A 24,954-nucleotide genomic window follows, 5' to 3' on the forward strand; every position below is an offset into this window, starting at 1 on the left:
GCTGGGATTACAGGCGTGAGCCACCACGCCTGGCCTAAATTTTTTAAATTGTATCAATCAAGCAGTTGAAAATCCTTGTGTGGGGTTTTGCTTGTTTGGTTGCTTGTTGTTGTTGTCGTTATTGTTGTTGTTGTTGTTGTTGTTTTGAGACAAGGTCTCATACTTTAACCCAGGCTGGAGTGCAGTAGCCTGATCTTGGCTCACTGCAACCTCTGCCTCCCAGGCTCAAGCAATCCTCCCTCCTCCATCTCCGAGTAGCTGGGACTATGGGCACATGCCACCATGCCCAGCTAATTTTTGTATTTTTTGTAGAGATGGGGTTCGCCATGTTGCTCAGGCTGGTCTCAAACTCCTGGACTCAAGTGATCCTCCCACCTCGACCTCCCAAAGTGCTGGGATTTCAGACATGAGTCACCGTGCCTGGCCAGAATCCTTGTTTTCTGTAAAACTGTTTTAACACAGGTGTATGTATGCCTAAATACTAGTTTTGTTTGGTTTTAAGCCATATATGAAAAGCATATATCATCTCCTCTTTTGTATCTGGCTTCTTTCACTTAACATTTGTCTTTGTGTACCTCAGTTCACTCCATCTCATAGCTGTGTAGTATTCCATGATGTCAATATAGCACAATTTACTTACGCGGTTCCTGATGATGTATAATTGGTTTTTTCCCAGTATTTTGCTATTACAAATAGTTTTACTATATAAACTTTCCTGTGTCTCTCCCAAGTTTACGTGTATGGGAAAAATGCTCACCACAGATAGTTTATAGTGGTAAAAAAGTAAATCGAACACTACCTAAACATCCAATAGGAGGATAATAATAAATGGGGGCATATCGTGCAAATCACGTCAGAACAGGTGAGTCATTATTTGGATAAATTACCCAAGTGCTAACCTGGTGGCTGTTGTGATGATGATGCACGGCTCTAATGACTGCATGTGGGTCGCAGTAACTCACAGTGAGCTCACTGTGAGCTCTTGGAGCATCTTTGGGCTCCCCATGGGCAGAGATGAGGACAAACAGGAAGGAACAGTGGCACAGTGGCTGGCCACCCCAGAACACTACAGAGACAACCTCGCCTGGTCCCCAGCCCACGGTTCTGCTCATAGACTCAGAACTTCCCCCGCCTGACTGTCCTGAGCACTTTGAGGAAGGCAGCCCCTGGCCATGCCTTAGGTGGCCGCATCCGTCCTTTCCCACCAACCCTGACCTGCTCCTCCTCCTTTTGGGCCAAATCTGCTTTCTCAGTGCCTCGGCTCCCCTCCATTCACGAGCATCTCCTGCATGTCGGGGGTGTAATGATGCCCATTGCACAGGTGAGGTGACTGAGGGCAGCAGCTGGGCCTGCAGCTGCACAGCAGGTCAGTAAGCCTGTGCTGGGTGGGCCGTGCCTCACCCCACAGCTGTGCACCCCCTCAAGCCGTACAGAGATTGTCTCCTGCCTCCTCTTTCGAGGGATCCTCCTGGCCCGTGTCTCCCCCAGACCACCAGGCCTGGAGCTTCTAGACCCGGCATTCAGGCCCTGGGAGAGGACTGGGTGGAGGTGGAGCTGAGGATCGGGCTGGCGGGTTGGTGGCCTTTTCCTGAGCCCCAGGCTCTGTCGGGGCTGTCTCCAGTGTCTTCAGGATCCAGGCTGGTACCCTCAGCAAACCTGGCCAACCTGGCCAACCTATATAGCCTGACCTGCCCCAGGCACAGGCCTCAGAGCCAGTGCATCTTGTGGAAAAATCCTATAATGGACCCTTTAAGTGAGATAAAGAGGATTAAAAATATGAGAACCTCTCTTTAGTGATGGAAATGAGTTCCTGATAGAAGGAAAGAGGAAGAGGAGGAGGAGAGCCATCTGTAGAAGACCCTGAACAACAGTAAAAGCCAGGCCCCCGGCTGCCCCCACTTGTCCACATGCATAGATGGAGGCTCTGAGGGACACCCAGCATGCAGCTCAGGTACCCTGAGGCCTGTGACCCTACAAGCAGTGAATGTTTTTTTTTGTTTGTTTGTTTTGTTTTGTTTTGTTTTATTATACTTTAAGTTCTAGGGTACATGTGCACAACGTGCAGGTTTGTTACATATGTATACATGTGCCATGTTGGTGTGCTGCACCCATTAACTCTTCATTTACATTAGGTATATCTCCTAATGCTATCCCTCTCCCACTCCCTCCCCACAATAGGACCCGGTGTGTGATGATCCCCTTCCTGTGTCCAAGTGATCTCACTGTTCAATTCCCATCTATGAGTGAGAACATGCGGTATTTGGTTTTCTGTTCTTGCGATAGTTTGCTGAGAAAGATGGTTTCCAGCTGCATCCATGTCCCTACAAAGGACACGAACTCATCCTTTTTTATGGTTGCATAGTATTCCAAGGTGTATATGTGCCACATTTTCTTAATCCAGTCTGTCACTGATGGACATTTGGGTTGATCCAAGTCTTTGCTATTGTGAATAGTGCCACAATAAGCATACGTGTGCATGTGTCTTTATAGCAGCATGACTTACAATCCTTTGGGTATATCCCCAGTAATGGGATGGCTGGGTCAAATGGCATTTCTAGTTCTAGATCCTTGAGGAATCGCCACACTGTTTTCCACAATGGTTGAACTAGTTTACAGTCCCACCAACAGCGTAAAAGTGTTCCTATTTCTCCACATCCTCTCCAGCACCTGTTGTTTCCTGAATTTTTTAATGATTGCCATTCTAACTGGTGTGAGATGGTATCTCATTGTGGTTTTGATTTGCATTTCTCTGATGGCCAGTGATGATGAGCATTTTTTCATGTGCCTGTTGGCTGTATGAATGTCTTCTTTTGAGAAGTGCCTGTTCATGTCCTTTGCCCACTTTTTGATGGGGTTGTTTTTTTCTTGTAAATTTGATTGAGTTCTTTATAGGTTCTGGATATTAGCCCTTTGTCAGATGAGTAGATTGCAAAAATTTTCTCCCATTCTGTAGGTTGCCTGTTCACTCTGATGGTAGTTTCTTTTGCTGTGCAGAAGCTCTTTAGTTTAATTAGATCCCATTTGTCAATTTTGGCTTTTGTTGTCATTGCTTTTGGTGTTTTAGACATGAAGTCCTTGCCCATACCTATGTCCTGAATGGTATTACCTAGGTTTTCTTCTAGGGTTTTTATGGTTTTAGGTCTAACATTTAAGTCTCTAATGCATCTTGAATTAATTTTCGTATAAGGAGTAAGGAAAGGATCCAGTTTCAGCTTTCTACTTATGGCTAGCCAATTTTCCCAGCACCATTTATTAAATAGGGAATCCTTTCCCCATTTCTTGCTTTTGTCAGGTTTGTCAAAGCAGTGAATGTTTAAGACTGTCTTCTCTGAGGCTTTCCCTATCTTGGAGATAAGATGCCCCCTGCTGACAAAGACAGGTATCGCTGTAGGGTGGCCGTCCATGGCTGCGCTGTTCCTGGAGACACCAAGACCTCACTGTGGGACCAGAGGCTTCAGTCAGGTTTCCCTGACTGAAAGGAAAAAGTCACTTTGACTTAGCAGGAAGCTCAGGTTTGGACTTGGTCTCACCCTGGACAAAAAACACTGAGGAGGGGAAGCAGAGGGGTTGTAGGATGCAGGTGGGTGACAGCAGGACTGAGGGCTGAGGACAGAGAGATGGGGCCACTGTGAAACTAAGATGCTGGCCCTAGTCACAAGGAGCAGGGAGAGGCAGACCAAGAAGTCCTCGGCAAAGGGCTGAGCTCAGGGCCGATAAGAACATGGAAGGCCCTCACCTGTAAATGGGTGATAGAAGTAGAGTTTATCCAGTGACTGGCCACTAAAATTTTTAGAAAGAAAAGTAGGGCCAGGCGCAGTGGCTCATGCTTGTAATCCTAGCACTTTGGGAGGCTGAAGCAGATGGATCACCTGAGGTCAGGAGTTCGAGACTAGCCTGGCCAACATGGCGAAACCCCGTCTCTACTAAAAACACAAAAATTAGCAGAGCATGGTGGCGCATGCCTGTAATCCCAGCTACTCGGAAGGATGAGGCAGGAGAATCTCTTGAACCCAGGGGGCCGAGGGTACAGTGAGCTGAGAATGCGCCACTTCACTCCAGCCTGGGAGAAAGAGCGAGACTCCGTTAAGAAAAGAAAAGAAAAGGAAACAAAACAAAACAAAAGAAAGAAAAGAGAAAAGAGACAAGGAAAGAAAAGGAAAAGGAAAAGAAGAAAGAAAGAAAGAAAGAAAGAAAGAAAGAAAGAAAGAAAGAAAGAAAGAAAGAAAGAAAGAAAGAAAGAGAGAAAGAGAAAGAAAGAGAGAGGGAGAGAAAGAAAAGTAGGCTAGACGCAGTGGCTCATGCCTGTAATCCCAAAACTTTGGGAGGCTGAGGCAGGTGGATGGCTTGAGCTCAGGAGTTCGAGACCAGCCTGGGCAACATGGCAAAACCCTGTCTCTACTAAAAATACAAAAAGTAGCTGGGCATGGTGGCGTGTGCCTGTAGTCCCAGCTACTCGGGAGGCTGAGGTCAGAGGATCACTTGAACCCAGAGGTTGAGGCTGCAGTGAGCCGTGATTGTGCCACTGCACTCCAGCCTGGGTGACAGAACGAGACTGCATCTCAATTTTAAAAGACAGATGTACAAACTTATCAATGTAATTCACCACATTAACAGATTAATGGGAGAGGGCAGGGTGGGGGCATAACAGTGATTGCAAGAGCTCCAGCCAGCGGGGATGACAATGGGCGTGTACTCAGTCTTGCCCTGTGCCTGGCGCCGCCCGGTGACTGAAGACTCATCTCACCTCTCCCTCATTTAACCCTGTGAGGAGGGAAAGTTATTACCCTGATGACAGATGAGCAAAGGGAGGCACAGAGGGCTGAAGTCACTTGCCCACCGTGTGACCCAGGGCAATTTAGTCCCAACCTGTGTCGCTCCAGCCCCTGCTCCTGTCCACCCTCCTACCCTGCCTTGACTACAAGACCTGTCTAACGTGGGCTCAGGAGGAGGGCAGTACACACGTTTTCCCCAAAGCCTGCACCTACCCTGCTTGGCAGGCATCAGCCCCCTTTATGAATGGGGAACCAAGGCTGGTGGAGGGCAGGTGACTTGCCCAAGGTCACACCACCAGGGCTTGGGGTTCCAGGCCTTTATGAGGCCCACCAGGCCCCAAAGTCCATATGTCCTGGGCTATTGTGGGTGTGAATGAGGCCTGAGGGGAGATGGACCCCAACATCTGAGGACAAAATGGGCAGGTCCTATCCATCCCGAGAGGCCCCGCTCTATGGCTGGTGTCAGGGGCACACGATAGAGGATTCCCCACCAGGCGATCTCCACGAACAGAAGGCAAGACCCGGAGCCCAGGGATGGTTCTGCAGGAAGGAGGCCGCCTACACTGTGTGGTTCACACCAGGAGGCTGAAGTCTCTGCAAGCCTGTGCGCAGGAGTCTCAGACACTCACGCTACTCCCACTTCCCACTGCACTCTGCTTCACTTTTGAGGTCTGTGCGTAAGTGTATAAAACCTAAATGTATGGGGCGAGGGGGTTGTTGTTTTTTTTGAGACAAGAGTCTTGCTCTGTTGCCCAGACTGGAGTGCAGTGGTGTGATCTCGGCCCACTGCAACCTTCACCTCCTGGGTTCAAGTGATTCTCCTGCCTCAGCCTCCCAAGTAGCTGGGATTATAGGCGCCCACCACCACGCCCGGCTAATTTTTATATTTTTAGTAGAGACAGGGTTTCCCCACGTTGGCCAGGCTGGTCTTGAACTCCTGACCTCAAGTGATCTGCCTGCCTCGGCCTCCCAATGTGCTGGGATGACAGGTGTGAGCCACCACACCCGGTCCATAAATCTGTTTTAATGACGATGAATAAATTGCACATCCATGAACAGTCTTCCAGGTCAAGCAGTGAACCATTATTGACATCCCAGAAATCCTCCGGGCTCCTTCTCAGCCACATCCCTCCCTCTGCCAGAGGTGAACACTATCCTGACTCTGGTAATCAGCCCCTCGCTTTTCTTTACAATGTCACCACTTAGGTGGTAATTCATGAGTTCTGCCTGCTTGAGAACTTCGCATAAATGGATCAGTGTGGAAGCTTTTGTTTGGCTTTTTGTGATTCATCTGTATGCTTTTGTGCAGTTATGGATCTTCTATTCTCATTATACAATATTCCATTCTGTGAATATACCACAATTTATTTAGATGCTTATTGGCACACCTAGTTTTTCTTAATGTATTCCAGGTTTGAGCCCTTCATCAGTTATATATGATTCCATTATCTCCTCCCAATTTGTCACTTGTGTTTTCACTTTTTTTGTTTTGTTTTGCTTTTATTCATAGCAACCTACTACATAATGTTTTCACTCTCTTTGTGGTGTCTTTTGGTCAAAGGACATTCCTAATTTTAAAGTCACTGAATGTTTCATAATTTTCGTTTATGGTTAATGTTTCTGTGTCATGATGGAAAATTTTGCTACCATGAGTATACGAAGGTATTTTGCCTTATTGTATTTTTTTTTTTTTGAGATGGAGTCTCGATCTGTTGCCCAGGCTGCAGCACAGTGGTGCCATCTCAGCTCACTGCAACCTCTGCCTCCTGAGTTCAAGCGATTGTCTCATCTCAGCCTCCCAAGCAGCTGGGACTACAGGTGGATGCCCAGCTAATTTTTGTATTTTTAATAGAGACGAGGTTTCACCATGTTGGCCAGGCTGGTCTCAAACTCCTGATCCGCCCACCTCGACCTCCCAAAGTGCTGGGATTACAAGAGTGAGCCACCGGGCCTGGCCCTGCCTTATTGTATTCTTAAAGCACTTTGGTTTTGCCCTTCACATTTAGGCTTTAAGCCCACCTAGAATTATTTTTATTTGTGTTGTAAAGTAGGGATCCAAGTTCATATTTTTCAATGCAGGTAACCAATTGTTGTATTTATTCAAAATCCAATCATTCCCCCACTGATCTAAGACACCTGCTTGGTCACCAGTTCTGTGTCTACACATGAGTGTGTCTCCACTGTTTCTGAGATCAATAGTCTTCTATTGGTCTACTTGTCTACTCTTGTAAAAATATCGTGCCATCTGAATATACCACCACAATAAGTATGTGTCCTGGCTAGTCTTGGCACTTCTACATAAATTTAAGAATTAATGTGTCATGATCTGCACACAGGCAAAATTCTATTGGAATTGTGGTTGGATTTGCATTGAACCCACAAAGCAGTTTCAAGAGAACTGACAGCTTTGCACAGTGGCCAATGAAGAAGGGAAATGAGGAGAGTGTGGTGTCTTGGGAAACCAAGTGAAGAAAGGGTTGCAAGGTAGAGATGATCAACTATGTCAAATGCTACCAATATCCCAAATAAGATGACGTCTGAGACTTAACCGTGGCTATAACAATGTATCTTCAGCAGTTTTGCCGAAATGGTTGGGCAAAAAAGATCTGACTGGGGCTATTTCAGAAAGGCATCATAGAAGAACTGAAGAAAGCTTGTATAAATATTTCTTTCAATAAGTTTTGCTGTAAAGGGAAGTAAATAAATATGTGGTGTTTTATTTTGTTGAGCAGTTTTTTATTTGCATGCAATAAATATATATCTTTCTTTCAAACCTTCTGGGCTTCCTGTTTTTAGCAGAAATGTGATGTCTGTGGACAACAACTGTGCTACAAAGTACTACAGTACGTTAACTCCTCTTTCGTTTCTGAGGCCTTCCTTATCTCAGGGGCTAAGGGGTCTCCCTGCTGGTGTCAAAGGCTGTTTTTTCAGTAACCTCAAAACCTTGTGGCTGATTCACAACTGATGTTCCCACATCCACAGGAGACCACAGGTACCACTGCAACCATGTGACTGACACCAAACCCTCATGTGGCCGCCACTCTTCCTCCCTGGCTCCCACCACCACCATCCAAATACACACCTGTAGGGTCCCACAGGCAGAATGTGGAAAAGACAAAGAACCATATGGATTAGGACCACGAGGTGAGGAGACACAGATCTTCAAGGACAGACATGTTGAAGCAGCAGCAGGCGACCACGTCCCACCCCCAACTCCCCACTGTGATCCTCCCACAGAAAGTGACCACCCTGCACACTCATGCCCAAACAGGAGAACACTACACCACAAGACACTGTTTCTCATAGAGCTCTATTGTGGCATATAATAATAGGTACTCTATATAAATTAAAAATAAAGCTCCAGCATGTTGCACAGGTTGGCTGTTAATAAATATATCTCTGGGTAATTGTGCCCCAAGACCAGCTCACGACCACTCTCCCTCGTCCAGAGAATTATACAAAAATAAATACAGGCTCAGGGGGTAGGGGGAGGACATGCCCAGTTCCACTCTAAAAGTTCCCCTCACTCACACCATCTACCCATCCCCTCGTCTCCACTGGGGTCACCACAGGGAGCCCTGTGTTAACTGGAGAGCTTGGGGATGGGAAGGCCTCTCTTTCAGTAGAGCATTCTCAGAAGCAAAGGACCCAGGTCCCCTCACTGCACAGGCCATGTATCCCATCTCAAGCCTCTGCTGATCCCACAAGCAGAGCCTACGAGAACCAAGCCAGAGAGAGGCACAGCGCAAGCACCAGGAGGGACACACCACTGTTCAGAGCCACAGGGACCACCACTAGCCCAGCCAGGACCCCCAGAGTCTGGGTCAAGGGCCCCCGGAGCTGAGGAGGCAGTGCACACACACATTCTGCAGGGGCTGCTAGGTTGGGAGACCTCTTTGGGGGTTCAAGGCTTGGGCCTGAATCCTTTTCATCCTGGGAGCTCACATGAGGCCTGGCTATGCTAGAGAGACAGACTTCGGCCCCCAAAGGACTGAGGAGGGTGGGATTTTGCCCCTGCAGAAGGACAGGAGAGGCTGGCTCCTTGCCAGATATGGGATCAAAGCTGCCTGCCCACTCACTGGTGACCTCTATCTGGGCTTCTGTCCCGGCCTCCCCCAGGTACTCGGTCACCCCAGCTATCACCCTATTCATGTGCAAAGAGCTAGTGTCCTTGCCCATCCCTTTCTCAGGATCCCCAGTGAACTGACCCTCTGTACCCAGAACCACAGGGCCGTCACATCCTGAGCCCTCTGCCCATGGGAGCCACACATCTCCCATAGTGGCTACCACAGAACGGGCCCCGGAGAGGATTTCCGGAGGCGATTCCTTGGGGCTGTCCCCTTCTGGGCTGGAGGGTATGACAGAGAGCCCCTCTTCACCCTCCCCCTCATCATCAGGGTCTTCGGTGTCCTTGATGAGCTCCACGCCACGCCCCAGCCGGGCATAGTGCAGTGTGATCTCCTCAGCCAGGGCGCTGTTTAGGGCCCGCTCAGGGCCAGGCCACTTCAAGATCAGGTCACGGTCCGTCAGTATGCCCAAGGGATGGCTGGGGGATATCCCTCCATCTGTGGAACCCTCTCCACCACCCCCTGCCCCACCCGCAGCCACAGCAGCCCGTAGGCGGCTCAGATGAGACAGGTAGAGCTGCTCCAGCTCCTGGTCAATGGTGTCCTCACCGAGCAGCTCCTCTGACCCACTCATGGCCTCCAGCCCCCCTCCATTCTCACTCGATACTCCCCATGTGGCCTCTGCCTGCTGCTGGCTGGGCTCCAGGAAAGGCCCGGTGGCCCCCTCGCTCGCATCGGGCCCTGAGGCCTGGTCTCTGGGGGAGCCACCCAGGCCACAGAGAGGGGAGGAGGGGGGAATCCTGATGGCCGGTGCCTGGAGGACTTCTGTAAAAGCCACAGGAGGACTGCTTCTGGGGACGTCACCTTCTTCTGCGGGGTTGCCAGTCATCGGAACATCAGAAACCTGGAGCCATGGCCGGGGCGAGGGGGCAGAGAAAAAGCAAGGGAATGAAGCAGAGGAGGGGATGGAACAAGCAGAGACAGTAAGAAGTGTGACAGCCCACAGCCAGCCCCACAGGGGTTTCTATATAAAAACACCTTAAAGCACCCTCTGTCACTGTCTAGACTCCAAAGACTGTCATCTATGGTAAAATAATACAATTAGATGCAGTAAAATGGGGCTTCTTGCAGATTATAAAGCTGAGGAATTTGGTGGGTGTGAATATTTGGTGAATGATAATCACTAAACACTGCTGGCTTACCTTCAAAACAGAGCCAGTTAAAATAACTAAAAGTATAAGTAGCCAGGCACAGTGGCTCTCATCTGTAATCCAAGCACTTTAGGAAGCCAAGGGGAGCAGATCACATGAAGCTAGGAGTTCGAGACCAGCCTGGCCAATATGGTGAAACCTCCTCTCTACCAAAAATATAAAAATTTAGCTGGGCATGGTGTTGCGCACCTGTAATCCCAGCTACTCAAGAGGCTGAGGCAGGAAAATCACTTGAACCCAGAAGGCAGAGGTTGCAGTGAGCCAAGACTGTGCCACTGCACTCCAGCCCGGGCAACAGAGAGAGACTCTGTCTCAAAAAAAAAAAAAAAAAAAGAGTGTAAGTGGATTGTTTGTAACACAAAGGATAAATGCTTGAGGAGATGCATACCTCCTTCTCCATGATGTGATTATTACACATTGCATACCTGTATCCAAACACCTCCATAAACATATACACTATGTCCCCTCAAAAATTAAAAATTTATACATTTTTAAAAATTAAAATGCAAAAAAAAATTCCCAAAACACAGTCGGGATGTCCATATGAACCCATGATGTATCATCTTCTCTTTTAAAAAAAATTATTTCCTAGCTCCATCTTTTGAAAAGGCCTAGAAACAATGACCAATCTAGTAGCAGCAAGAATGCTGAGCCCCCAAATCTTGGCCTTTGAATGCCACTCTCCACTGAAAGGAACCAGTGCTCCTTAAAGAAATAGCTGCTTCTGGCCAGGTGCGGTAGCTCACGCCTGTAATCCTAGCACTTTGGGAGGCCAAGGCGGGTGGATCACCAGGAAGGTAAGGAGTTCGAGACCAGCCTGACCAACGTGGTGAAACCCTGTCTCTACTAAAAATACAAAATTCAGCCGGGTGTGGTGGCATGTGCCTGTAATCCCAGCTACTCAAGAGGCTGAGACAGGAGAATCACTTGAACCCAGAAGGCAGAGGTTGCAGTGAGCTGAGATTGTGCCACTGCACTCCAGCCTGGGAAACAGAGAAAAACTCTGACTCAAAAAAAAAAAAAAAAGAAAGAAAGAAAGAAAAAGAAAGAAAGAGAAAGAAAAGAAAGAAAAAGAAAGTAAAAGAAAGAAAGAGAGAGAGAAAGGAAAGGAAAGAAAGGCAAGAAAATAAAGAAAAAGAAAAGAAAGAAAAGAAAAGAAAAGCAAGAAATAAATGGCTGTTTCCAGGCTTGGGGCAGGGAGAGTACAGGATGAGCCTAGCACATATTGTCATGGAAGATGTGAGAAAGGCTCACAGAATGATGAGGACGTGTCAAAAAGACAGAGGAGCCCATCTCAATAAGCTCCTACTAGCCAGGGGTAGTTCATTTTAAGCATCAAAAAAACACACAAATAAGTGCAATGGATTAAAACTCATCAAATATGTTTAGAATTCATGAGTTCATAATGACACAAAACCAAAAATCCTTTTATTGGTCACCTTTGGAGTAGTACTTCTCTGAAAACTGGTAAATAAAATGGAAAAAATTAAATATTTACACTGCTTTTTCTGCACAAACTATATCTCAAAGTAGCCAAATAGCTGGTGTGGGACAGTTTTTCTTTAAAGAAGAATTCTAGCTAATAAAGGAAGTGGGAATAGTAGAATTAAATAGAGTTAATTCTAGTTAATTTAATAATAAAAGATTAAATACATTCATTTAATACAATTAATTTGATAAATTAAATTTAATAAGATTACATTAATAGAATTAATAAATTAATAAAAATGGAGTAAGAAACGTATTTCCACCTGGATGTAATCAGCCAGACCCAGACTGGAAAATTCTACAGGACAAGCAAAGTTTCTTCAACCAACAAATTGCAAAGAAACAAAGTGGGGGAGATTTTTAAAACCTAAAGAGACACATCAATCAAGTGCAACATGTCAACCTTGTTTGGATCCTAAAACACTTATGAGAGAAGGAAACTTGAACACTGACCAAATACTTGATGATACTAAGGAATTACCGTCTATTTTCTGAGGTGTGATGATAGTATTATGGGGTTAAGAATTCTTAATTTTCTGGCCAGGCGTGATGGCTCACACCTGTAATCCCAGCACTTTGGGAGGTCAAGGCAATGGATCCTGTCTCTACTAAAAATACAAAAATTAGCCGGATGTGCTCGCTTGAACCCAGAAGGCAGAGGTTGCAGTAAGCCGAGATCACGCCACTGCACTCCAGCCTAGGTGACAGAGTAAGACTCTGTCTCAAAAAAAAAAAGAAAGAAAGAAAAAGAGTTCTTAATTTTCTGAGATACAAAAAGAAGTATTTATGGATGGGATGATGTCTGGATGTTTTCCAAAATAATTCCAGAGGGAATGGGAGGGAGGAGACGGGGTATAGATAAAATAAGAATGGACATGTGTTGATATTTACTGAAGCTGAGGGATGGTATATGTAGGTTCGTTATACTATTTTACTTTTATATATGTTTGAAACTTTTTGTAATTAAAAAGTTCACACACACACACACACACACACACACACCCCTCCAAAATGTCTCTACCTCCCCTACCTACCATCATACTCGCCTGGACCACTGCAGTGGCCTCCCCTTCACAGGTCGCCAGTTTCCACCCTCGCTCTGACAGTCTATTTTCCAAGCAGCAGCCAGAGGGAGGCTGTTAAATCCTAAATCAGATCACGTCCCTCCTCCGTCCACAATGCTCTTGCAGCTCCCCCTCACTCAGAGTAAAAGCCAAAGTCCTCACCATGGCCTGTGAGGTGCCACCCAATCTGTCCTCAGCCACCTCTCTGCCCTCACCCCGCACCACTCTCCCCCTCCCTCATTCTGCCCCCGCTGCACTGGCTTCTACACTGTCCCTCACACACGTTAGTCATGGCTTCACCTCAGGAACTTCACACTCACCTGGGATGTTCTTCCCTTAGTTATCCACGTGGCTCACTCTCTCACCTTCCTCAGATCTTCGCTCAGATCTCACTAATCACTAAAGCCTTCCCAGGCCACCCAATCTAAAGTTGCAACCCCCCGACCCAACAACACACACACACAGTCTCTCACCCACTCCCTATTCCTTTATATTTTTCCTTATCACTCATCATCACCTAAAGTACCATACATTCTATTATTTTATCATGTCTCACCCTACTAACACATAAGCCCCCTCGAAGAGCATTTTTCACGTCTGTAACAGTGCTTGGCACAGAGCAAGCACTCCATAAATTTTTGCTAAATTAACAAATGACATTTCTACAAGCCCAGGTGAGTAACTGCATTCTCCCCCTCCCCCATCGGGTTCTGAGTTTTGTGCCCTCCCTCTAACCCAGAGAGGACCCAGAACTAGTGGGCCCCACCACCCAGCCCAGCAATAGTTACACTGTGAGCCTCCTATTGGGCTGTCCACTCCAAGGCTGCAAGGACCCACTTACCTGAAGTGTCATCTGGGGCCACGGACGGAGAGGGGTGGGGGCCACCAGTGGACCCACTGACTCCTGGACATCAGGATGTTCTGCTAGAGGGAAGAGAAAGGCAGCATTGGGCAAGACAGGCATATAAGTAGGTATGGTTTTGTTAAGAAAATCTGCCATCCTAGCCAACTGGCAGTTTTGCCTCTGAAGTTTTCTGTGACAATCTAAAGCAGAGGGTGCCCCTTCATTTTTTTTTTTGAGATAGGGTCTCGCTGTGTCACCAAGGTTGGGGTGCAGTGGCACAATCATGACTCACTGCAGCGTCAACCTCCTGGGCTCAAATGATCCTCCCACCTCAGCCTCCCCAGTAGCAGGGACTACGGGTGCATTCCAGCATGCCCGTCTTGTTTTTTCTTTTTTTTTTAAGAGATGAGGTCTCACTATGTTGCCCAGGCTCCTCTTGAACTCCTGGCCTCAAGCAATCCTCCTGCCTCAGCCTCCCAAAGTGCTGCGATTACAGGCATGAGCCACTGAGCCCAGCCTTTTTCATTTTTATAGAAAGAAAAACAGTAGGAAGAAAGACATGGTAAATACAAGCTAAAACTTCCGAAGCTGGCCAATTGCTTACCCACGGCAGGGGTGTTATCATCCATGTTCTTCGTCTTCAGTTCCTCCTCAGCAGGCCTGCGGGGCAGAAGAGAGTACATGGATCTAATACCCTGAGAGGTCACTTCTGCCACCCACTGGCACCTTCTGAGCCTCTGTGCTAGCCCACCTTCACCTGACAGCTGCTGTTTTCTCTTCTGCTGCCTTTGGTTCTCCCCTCATCCTAAAAGTCCTACAGCCTCCTTATAGAAAATTCACAAAATACAGAAAAGTCTAAAGAAGCAAGAAAAACAATCGCACATCAGCCAGAGACAACTACTGTTACCATTCTGGAAAATTTCCTTCCAGATATTCTATGAAATCATTTAGATTCTACAGATATAATGTCACAGCTAGCTTTGTCCATTTAACAGTAAGAAACATCATTATATACTTTTGCAAACATTTCAAATGGCTGCTTAATACTCATATCATACCATCCCCTTCCTACTGAGCAGCTAGGTTCTTTCATTTAGAGGTCGCAAAGCAAACCAGCAAACAGCATTGGGCATAGTTTTATCGACACTTGTATCATTTCTTTAGGATATATTCCTGGCTGTGGAAAGAGAAAAGATAGAAGAACCCATCTTTTTGGCTGGGCGTGGTGGCTTACACCTGTAATTCCAGCACTTTGGGAGGCCAAGGCAGGCAGATCACTTGAGGTTAGGAGTTCAAGGAGTTCAAGACCAGCCTGGCCAACATGATGAAACCCTGTCTCTACCAAAAATACAAAAAATTAGCCACGCATGGCGGTGCACACCCATAGTCCCAACTACTTGGGAGGCCAAGGCAGGAGAATCGTTTGAATCTGGGAGGCGGAGGTTTCAGCGAGCCAAGATCGCGCCATTGCACTCCAGCCTGGGGGACAAGAGTGAAACTCAGTCTCAAAAATCAAACAAACAAAAAAGGCCAGGCGCAGTGGCTCAAATCTGTAATCCCAGCACTTTGAGAGGCCGAGGCAGGTGGGCCACCTGAGGTCAGGAGTTCAAGACCAGCCTGACCAACATGGTGAAACTCCGTCTCTACTAAAAATATAAAAATTAGCTGGGCGTGGTGGTGGGCACCTGTAATTCCAACTACTTGGGAGGCTGAGGCAGGAGAATCGCTTGAACCTGAGAGGCGGAGAGTGCAGTGAACTGAGATCGCACCACTGCACTCCAGCCTGGACAACAGAGTGAGAGATCATCTCACAAAAATAAATAAATAAATAAAAAATAAATAAAAATCTTTTCTAAGGGCAGGCGGACAAGATTGTGAGGCAGAGGAATGCAAATGGAGACTGGGAGGGAGGTCACAGAGGCCTGGGTCCCTATGCTAGCCCTCCCATCCCCATATCAGCCTGGCAGGTCACTTCACCTCCTCACTCATAAAACATAAAACAGAGCCGCGGGGAGTCAGGATGTGCACTAAGCACAAGGCAGTCAAGAGGAATGAGGACGGACAGGTAGAAATCAGGGCCTGACACACAGCAGGGATTGAATCAACTGTAGATATTTATGGGTCTTCTTCCTCCTTCGCCAGGCCAGTCAGATCCCTGAGTGGCATAGGCCAAGTAAATTTCAGGTGGGTCCTCCCAGGGGTGGGATCTCATCATGGAGAAGTCACTGTTCTTATTCTGAAAATGAGTATCAAGTGTCTACAGATTAAGGCAAATGAGGGAAGCATTGACTAAAACATGTTCAGAGACCTGAGAGGAGCTGGGGCGACTGCCTACACCTTTTTCTTCCTAAGAGGCAATGTGACGTTCTTGATACTTCTGGCAATGGATGAAACTTTTTTTTTTTTTTTTTGAGATGGAGTCTCGTTCTGTCACCAGGCTGGAGTGCAATGGCGTGATCTCACCTCACTGCAACCTCCGCCTCCCAGGTTCAAGTGATTCTCCTACCTCAGCCTCTCAAGTAGCTGGGATTACAGGTACCCACCATCACAGCCAGCTAATTTTTATATTTTTAATAGAGACGGGGTTTCACCATGTTGGCCAGGCTGGTCTCAAACTCCTGACCTCAGGTGATCCACCCTCCTCGGCCTCCCAATGTGCTGGGATTACAGGCATGAGCCACCCTGCCTGGCCTGGTTGAAACTTTTTGAAAACCCATAACCAATTACCTTCACACAAACAGAGTATCACCATCTGACCCCTACATAGTACCTACTATGGCATTACACACTGTTTTAAGTGTTTCACATTTTTTTAAATAAGTTTTTGGGGTTTCTTGGTTTTTGTTTTTGTTTTTTTGTTTTTTCTTAGAGATGGGGTCTTGCTATGTTGACCAGGCTGGTCCTGAACTCCTGAACTCAAGCGATCCTCCCATCTCAGCCTCCCAAAGTCCTAGGACTACAGGCATGAGCCACGGCGCCTGGGCAACATGTGTTAATTCAATCCTCACAACCACCCTATGAGACAGGTACTTGTAATCCTCTGAAGCAGGCAGCACTATTGTCTCCATTTTACAGAGGATAAAACAAAGGCTGAGTAAATGGCTCAAGGTCATACACTTCACATCACAACCCAAGCCTTCTGGCTCTTACCCAGTCAGCTGCTGCTTCTTGGATGAGGGAGAGGGTCTTACCCAACCCATCTCCATCCTTTCTAGAAGTAGACAGAGGGAGGCATCAATACCAGACAAGATCCCTCCCTCCTCCTTCATGCAGGCTTTTCTTCAGACCTGCCTTTGCCCACATTCCCCGTTTCCCTACCTCCATGGGCCTGGGACGTGTGTGGCTAGGAGGCCACTAGACACAGAGTGGCTGCAAGAACTGCTTTCTATAAATACCCTCAGGGAGGACGCTTTAACCATATATATGGATCTAGAGTCTAGAACTCACAAATCCCACCAGAGGTACTTGAATCAGAATACTACAGGGTCTAGGGTGGGTGACTCTGGGAGCCCAGGTGCCACCCCCCAACACATCACAGATGAGAAAGAGAGATTCAGAGCAAACCAGCTTGGTCCCACACCAATCCCCTCCGTGGTCCTAAAATCCAAGTCTTTGGACTTATGTCTCAACATGATTTCCGCCAGGCTACACTGACTTACTTCTTTTTGCTGCCATAGTCCCTCACGACAGAAAACATCCTCCCCTTAGGATCTTCTAAACTAAGCCTCTTCAAGAAGGCCCACAGACAGACAGAAAGCCAGCTCTCCCACCTGTGCGCAGTAGCAAGCAAGCCTTTTCCTCCATCTGGCCTAGTCTGGACATATATTACAAACAGGCTTCTAAAAGCCACTACAGAGTCATAGATGTGAGAGAGAAAAAGGAGAACACTCAGGAAGCAGCCAGCCAGCAGGAAAAGGACTCCACAATTCAGTTGGAGGAAGGAGAAGAGAAAGAAAAACAAATACACAATCAATCCCTCAGCCCCCAGAGCACCCATTCCATGGCTGAGGAGGGCGAGAACATCCAAAAAGCAGGTCACGCCACTGAGCCAATCCCAAGATCCGCAACATCGGCAGAAGCAAACAAGTCATTCTCCAAAGTCAGATATGAAAGCAGAAAGCACAAGCATGCATTGTTCACCTCCTCCACCATGGGCCCCTCTCATTGACATACCAAGGCATTTGAAAACCTTCACATCCATCCTTCAAAACAACACCCTTCCTTTTTACAAATGCAAAAACTAAAACTCAAGGAACTGCACCTCTACACTCACTGACTACATAACCACGCTGGTAACAAACATCCCAGGAGGGCTCCACTTTGAAGAGAGTTTGATATTGTGGGCTTAAAAAGAAACAAGTATCTTTGAACCGTCTTTCACAGTAAAAACTCAAGGGCAGCTATGACTTCAATCAACATGAGGATAGTAAGAGAAATCAAGTACAAATGTATACTGACTCACTGATTGGTAACAGAGAAGAGGGGTTCTTAGAAAAATGGGGAGGGAGAAGATTAAGAACAAAACTGTACCTGCAGTATGCCTGCTCGTTTTCAAGAAGGAAACCTGTTCTTTTGGCACCAGCCCCACAAGTACCACGTGGCATCCCCTCAAGGGCAGTGAGCCATAAGGGCCAGGGCACACAGATCTGGGAAATCCTGGACATGCATCATTTGGGTGCTAGTGAGCACTAGTCAAGCTGGTGTCACCTAAAAGGGGCCATTTCAGGCCTGCACACCAGTCTCCTGGGCGTACGAATTCCTCCAGCCATCAGGAAACACAATGGCTGCCAAGCTGATAGTCCCCGAGGAGACCAGAGGGTGAGGATTTGGAAAGAGATGGTGTTGGCCCCAGCCTAGGCCAGCCGAGAAAGAACAGAAAGGTGAATCGCCAGTCACAGAGTGAGCAAGCAGGTGAGGGCTGACAAGCCCTGTGGAGAAAAGCAAAGCAGACTTTCAGAGCAGTCACAGACTGCCATTGCCACCACCACCCAAGTCCTCTGGAGCAACCCCAGCATTCATGTTTTCAAAGAATTTTGCCAGCCCAAAGTGGGTCAGGTGCTGAAACCCAAAGGGAAAGTCAGCAGACCCCGGCTCCCATGTAGTCAACCTGAAGATAACGCTGACTTTCCGGGGGGACGAGTGGCTTCAGAAACCTGCCGCACGATACTCAGAATTGCAGTTACCCTGAGCCATCTGCTTTCTGAAAAGAACAGGGCTTGAAGGTGGCTGTGAAAGCCACCAAGTTATGTGGGACACTGCTTTGCCTTCCCCAACAAGTGTGTCAGCCTCAACTCTGGGACTTGCAGGCTATCCAGTGGGGTAGAGGGAGGAGAGCAGTTTCTCGTGCCATGAGCTTCTTCAACAGCCATGACTTCGGCCATGACCCATAGTAAGAAATCCATTCTACATCATAACCCAGCACATCCACACATGTGTAAAGAGACATATAAATAACTGAAAAACAGTTGTTCTTTGAGTGAAACAATACTTACCTTTACTGCATGTGATGAAACACTGGCATTTCTTATGCTATTTCCTTTTTAATGCTTGTTGAAACCCAGTAAATTGACTTCACAACTCTAAGGGTTAGGATCTGCAATTTTGAACAATCCCAGCTCTGCCACCTATCAGTTGTGTGACCCGGGGCAAGATACTTAACCTGTGCCTCAGTTACCTCATCTCTAAAGAGGGGATAATACCTACATCAGTAAGTTGTTCAGCAGATCAAAGAAATATTTGAAAAGCACCTATAAAGCGCTTAACAGTAACCCCCTCCAAATTTCCATTGAGGGAAACTGAAGCTCTGAAAGGAAAGCAACTCGCCCAGTGTTGCCCTGCTGGTAAAATGCATCGCCCAACCTGGTACAGTAGCTAAGAGCTGGCGCACTAGAGCAGGACCACACAGGCTTGGATCACAGCTCTGCCACTTTCTTAGCACGTGGCCTCAGCCCTATGTCCTTAACTATAATGCCCTACCAAGTTTTCTGTAGCATAAAAGAGGATCACGTTCACATTAATTCCTCACTCTACAGACAACTAAGATGCCCCCTGACTTGTCCCATTCAACTCCGGTTATTCTGGTTTCCCTGAGGCTGCCAACTTGGATACCAGGTTGGATCCCCATCCCTTCAGTTATAGGTGCACTGAAAGACAGTGGGCCTTCCTGTGCATCAGCCCTGGTGACGGACCCTGGAGACACCATGGTGAGCAAACCCAACTAGGAAGCTTACAATTCAGTATGGAGGAAGGCATTAAAAAAAATACTCAAACTCATTCTTTCAACAAATATTTATTGAGCACCTGCTAAGTGCCAGGCACTGTGGCAGGCCTGCAGGAATACAGTGTTGAATGAAAGCAGACCATGTCCCTACCCCTCACGGAGCTTACAGTCTAGCAGGGCAGAGAGAGTCATCCAGCAACCCCCTAATAAAGGTCTAACTACAAACTGTGGTCAGTGCCTTTAGAAAAGGAAAGAATGCCCTAGAATAAGGGTCCCTGGCCCAAACTGCAGGGTCAGGCAGGGCTTAAGGATGCTGAAAAAGCAAAATGAGCAAGTGGGGAGGTAGGGGAGTGAGAGACTGCTTGGGAACCCTGTGGGAGAGGTGATGAATGCAGTCCCCGACAAGGTGAGTTTGAGGAATTATTTGGGCCATCAGTCAAGTGGAGACGCCAAGTTTGGATACATGAAGCTAAGGGAAAAGCCAGGAGAAAGAGAAGGGCCAGAGAGTTAAGAGGAAAACCAGCAGAGTGTGGTCTCAAGGCAAGGGAAGACAAAGTGTTTCAAGTAGGAGTGGTCAACCACTTCAAGAGGAAAACCAAAAAACCACCTGCAGAATCTGGCAGATGCTGGGGGCTAACCCTTACATGGGGTGAGCAAGTGCAGAAGGCAAGTACAGGCAACTCTTTGCAGGGGTCGGCAGTGAAGGGGAGGGTGATGAGGTGTTGGCCAGAAGCAGAAGGGAGAGAAGGAGGGGTCAGCGGAGACACAAGGGATGCTGGCACCGGTAAAAGTCAATAGAGGATCAAGCGAGGGCAGCAGAAAACCTGCCAGGAGAGAAAAGGTGACTGATGATGTCAGATTCTAGAGCAAGTGGCAGAAACTGGGACCCAGAGCACAGGAGGGAGAAGTGGCCTGAGCAAGAAGGGACTCCTCCTCATCTGTAACACAGGGGAGCGAAATCAGCGTGCAGACTTGGGGGCCGCAAGTTATAGGGAGTTCCATTCTTATGGCTTCTGCTTTGTTTTTTGAAGCAGGAGAGAAAGTCTGAAGGTAAAGAACATTTGAAAGAGTCACTTGAGAGGAGAAACAAGAGTGGATCAGAAAAATATAGAACTGCTAGGCAGGGTGGCCGATGACCCTCTATTGGTGGCGATGCTCATCTGCTCTGCCACGGGACATTCTCTAACCAAGCTTAGCACCTGCTGGGCTGATGAGTGCTACGAAAAAGCCGGGGGCCTAAGGATGCTGGGGTAGACAGCTCCCCTGGGGAAGTCCTCTTAGAACTGAGGGATCAACACTGGAGGAGAATGCAAGGGGTACGGAATAAAAGTTCCTGGTGAAGGAAACAGCAGGGGCAAAGGCCCTGCAGCAGAAAGGAGCGAGGCCCTTTGGAGTAACAGAAAGACCACGGTGACAGGAGCTCAGAAAGAGCACTGGTGTAAGACTAGAAGCCAGTGGAGGCCAGATTGGGGGATGGGACGGGAGGGTGCTTGAAGACCATGGTGAGACTTTCTTGCTCTTTACTTTTAAGAGGAATAGGACACTTCCGAAGGGTAGCGTCAAGTGCCAAGGAAGATCAGGAGGGCTTTTCCCCACACCGGCCCTAGGACTTTGGACTTTGGGAGCCTCAGTTTGCTCATCCAGGAAAGAGAAATTTAAAACCTCTACTTCACAGGGAATGTTGTCGGAATTAAACCAGACCTTGCATGAAAATACAGTACTCAGTGAAGTGCCTGGCCAAGAGCAGGGGCTCAGTCAGGTCTCATACAACAAATCCTCTGTACCGCATCCCACAAGCCCTGTGACATCTTAGGACCACTCTGCATCTCTTTCCCTGCTGGAACCTAGCACTGTGCCCAGCACACAGTAGGCCCTCAATAAATGCTTGATTAATCATCTCTAAGCTTTAGAGTTATCAAATGCCTGGTCCAGCAACCCAGGGAAAACAGAAAGCAGCCATTTGGGTTTCTGAACTATATCCTGATGGCTACCACGGACTTCTCCCATGCCCTCACCTGATGTGGCTGTGCTCAGTGCACAGTGGGCCTGCAGCCAACATTTCCTAAACAGGAAGCCCTCTATGATAGGGCTCCCACAGGTAAGGGATATACCCTGAGATCCTCCACCATTTCCCAAGACGGCTAGGTCGCAAAGGGTGGCTAGTCTTCAGCAGCGCTGCAAGTCACTGGCAGCACACAGGTTCTAAAACAATAATATGTTGAAATGTACTCGCCAAGAAAGCCACCGACCTACAAAAAAACCCTTATCGCTGATCTTGCAATGAGCACCAACCTCCCCTTTGCAAGAGCTGAGATCGAAAGATAAAGAAGCTATCAAAAAGCCATCTGCCCACTTAAAATAATATCACAAGTCATGTTAGGAACCACAGACCTGGGGCCAGATACCAAAACAATTGTCTGAACAGGCTGCTTCAATTTCTCCTTAAAACCACCCATGTATGTTAAAAGAAAAACACCCTCTCCACCCACCTTGGCCCTGCAAGGTTTTGATTTCTCTGTTCTCTGTCTTTCACACTCTTTAAAATGACCAAACTCCTTTACCCAAACTGTCGCATCTTACAGACAGGGTTCCCATGACAGCCGGCGGGGATGACAGCTTGGGAAAGTGATAGAAATGAAGGTGGCTCTGGGGCACTGGACCTGCCCAGTATCTTCATCCGGGTGGTGGTTACACAAGTGCATACATATGTACAAATCCGCTGGGCTATACACGGAATATCAGTATACTTTACGTAGGTATACCTCAATAAAGCAAAAAAAGGTAAAAGGAAAACATGACATGCTGGGAACACCAAGAGTGAAATCCAGAATTTGCCCTGAATCATGCCAGGCTTTCCAGAGGATCAGTTTAAAAAAAAAAAAAAAAAAAAAAAAGATAGAAAAAAGTAAATATACATCCCTAGCATTTCTTCCCTGGCCCTGTCACTCACTAAATGAGAGGCTTTGAGCAAGCTGGCTCACCTCTCTGAGCTACCTGTCTCCCCTCTACTAAATGGGGGTAATCATAGCACCTACACAACACAGCATGCACAGCAGGCCTCATGGAGAGAATGGATCTGATGTTCATAGCACACAAATCAGTAAATGCTGGCCAGTTATCTTTTGCAGCTACCACCATGCTTCAGTTACCTTGCCTATGTTTGCTGCATCCAATCCAACCATGCGAAGTGACTGTCATTCCCCTTAGCAGAGGAGGAAACTGAGGCAAGGCCACACAGCTGATGGGCGGAGTCAAATTTAGGAGAGGAATCCAGGAAACTGTAGGTGTGGCTCCCTAAATACTGACACCAGCTAACATCTGTATGATACTACTTTAAGCCAGACTCAGTTCTGAGCATCTTTACTCATATCCCGTAAAGTAGGTGCTATAATTCTGCTTTACAGATAAGATTCCTGAGGAACGGTGTAGTTAAATGTGTTGGCCAAGGTCACAAGGCCAGTAAGTGGCAGTGCCAGGATTTGAACCCAGAAAATCTATGCCAGAATCCACACTCTTAATGCTGTAAGAAAAACCATGCTGCCTGTCCCCTTTAAATTTAAGTCTCAGATTATGGTGGGGCTCACAGGTGGGTGAGTGGGTGCTTGCCTGCCTGCTCAGTTACCCAGGAACATCTGCCCACCAGCCCGGAGTTAGACCTTTCTGAACTACTCACAGCCTAAGGCCTTACCAGAACCAGCAGAGCCCACAAATGTCTCACTGCAGCCAGGGGCTTCTGACCGAGCATATACATACAAGGTCTAAAAAGCATTTTCCCATTTCCATTTCCAGTCCTCCCAGGAACAGGGAAATGTATGGATTTTAGGGAGAATCTAGTGATCCTGGGCCAGACTTAGGGTGACCGCAAAAAGAATCAGGCCCAGCTGCTGCCCTTAAAGAACTCATAGCTTGATAGAAGAAACCTAGGGAAATCTTCTACCGGGGCCCCCTGGGGTATAACTCATTATTTCTCCCTGTCCCTGAATGATCACAGGTAGTGTGGCAAAAAAACAAGGGACAAAAACTTCAAGTCCAGTACCCATCTGGTTCTGTCTCTCTGCCAAAGCCACTGCTTTCTTGTGAGAGCACGGCCTCAGCTCCTCGCCTCCACAGGAGGACTCAAAGTAGATTACAGCATAAGAGTAGAGTGCACAGGCTTCAAGGTCAGACATGGGTGAACTGGAAGAGCCAGGTTGACACCACTGCCTCAACCAGTTTCTCCACCTCTGGAATCCTGGTTTCCTGCTCTGTCAGAAAGAGAATCTGCTCTATCCCCCACTGGCAAAGCCCTCAGTCCACACTACTATGTCACTGCAGTTCTCTCCACTCCCAGCACACTGCTGATCATTCACACCAACCTCATTTCCACCCCAGGACCTTTGCACTTGCTGTTTCCTCTACCTAAAACACCCTTGTTCCATATATGCACATAACTGTTCTTCATCATTCAGGACTTAGTTTAAATGATAGTTTAAATGAAACGTCCTCAGAAAAATCCTCCCTGTTCCTTCTTCTACAAACTCTACCCTACCTCCCCACCGTATCTGCATAACTCTTCTTTATCATCATTCGGGACTCACCTCCTCACAGGCCCTCCCTTTAACAGCATGTCTAATACAGTCATTCCCTCCCAATCTATCCCCTTACTCCCTTCAGCAGCTTTGTCCCTATTTATCCTATCTGCTTCCTCCCTTGTTTTTTCAAACTGTCTCCCATAGGAGCCTGTATGAATCCTTGAGGGCAGGGTAGATGTCTGTCTTGTTCAGGGCTTTACAGTGGAACTCAATAAATGAATGAATAAAACCCCAGTTAAAACAGTGCCTAGCACATGTTTGACCTCCATCACTCTTGGACTAACTGACTCAATGCACCCTCCTCCCTGTTCTGGAGAGCAGGCCTGAGGGGTTCCTGGGCCGGAATGTTTGTCCTCCATCCCAGACACAGCCCTGCGTTGGCGGAGGTGGCGCTGGCTGACATTACCTGCGCCTCACCGGCTTCATGCAGCTCTTCAGCTGCCTGGCCTCAGCCTCCACGGGACCCTGGCACTCGGGCTGTGGCTCCAGCTGCTGCAGCTGCTGCTGCTGGGGCAGCCCTTCCGCATCAGCGGGTGAGGGAGCGGGTGCGATCCGGAGCAGGACTGTGTAGTTGCGGCCGTGGTTGTTGGCCCAGAAAGTGCCCTCGGGGGTCTCATAGCGCACCACGAAGTCGAGGCGCGCCCCATCGCCCGCGCCCTCAGCAAAGGGCAGCTGGAAGGCAAAGCGGTCAGTGCGGCCGCCGTCGTCGGGCGAGGA

At 47.7% G+C, this 24,954-nt stretch overlaps 1 protein-coding gene across 2 annotated transcripts; it reads right to left on the reverse strand.

The window, feature by feature from the left end:
- Window positions 1-7,486: 7,486 nt before the first annotated feature.
- On the reverse strand, window positions 7,487-24,948 carry PPP1R3F (protein phosphatase 1, regulatory subunit 3F). Of its 2 annotated transcripts, none has more exons than XM_011991359.1 (4): window positions 24,644-24,948; window positions 14,051-14,106; window positions 13,444-13,523; window positions 7,487-9,743 (listed from the first exon to the last, which is right to left on the reverse strand). In XM_011991359.1, the coding sequence occupies exons 1-4, from the start codon at window positions 24,661-24,663 to the stop codon at window positions 8,487-8,489; spliced, it is 1,413 nt and encodes a 470-aa protein (XP_011846749.1). In that variant the 5' UTR covers window positions 24,664-24,948; the 3' UTR covers window positions 7,487-8,486. The 2 variants fall into 2 exon arrangements, with proteins under 2 accessions (XP_011846749.1, XP_011846748.1); XM_011991358.1 differs by having other exon boundaries at window positions 13,444-13,526.
- Window positions 24,949-24,954: the final 6 nt, after the last annotated feature.

The sequence above is a fragment of the Mandrillus leucophaeus genome, unplaced genomic scaffold, assembly GCF_000951045.1.
Source record: "Mandrillus leucophaeus isolate KB7577 unplaced genomic scaffold, Mleu.le_1.0 Scaffold395, whole genome shotgun sequence".
Classification (NCBI taxonomy): Eukaryota; Metazoa; Chordata; class Mammalia; order Primates; family Cercopithecidae; genus Mandrillus; species Mandrillus leucophaeus.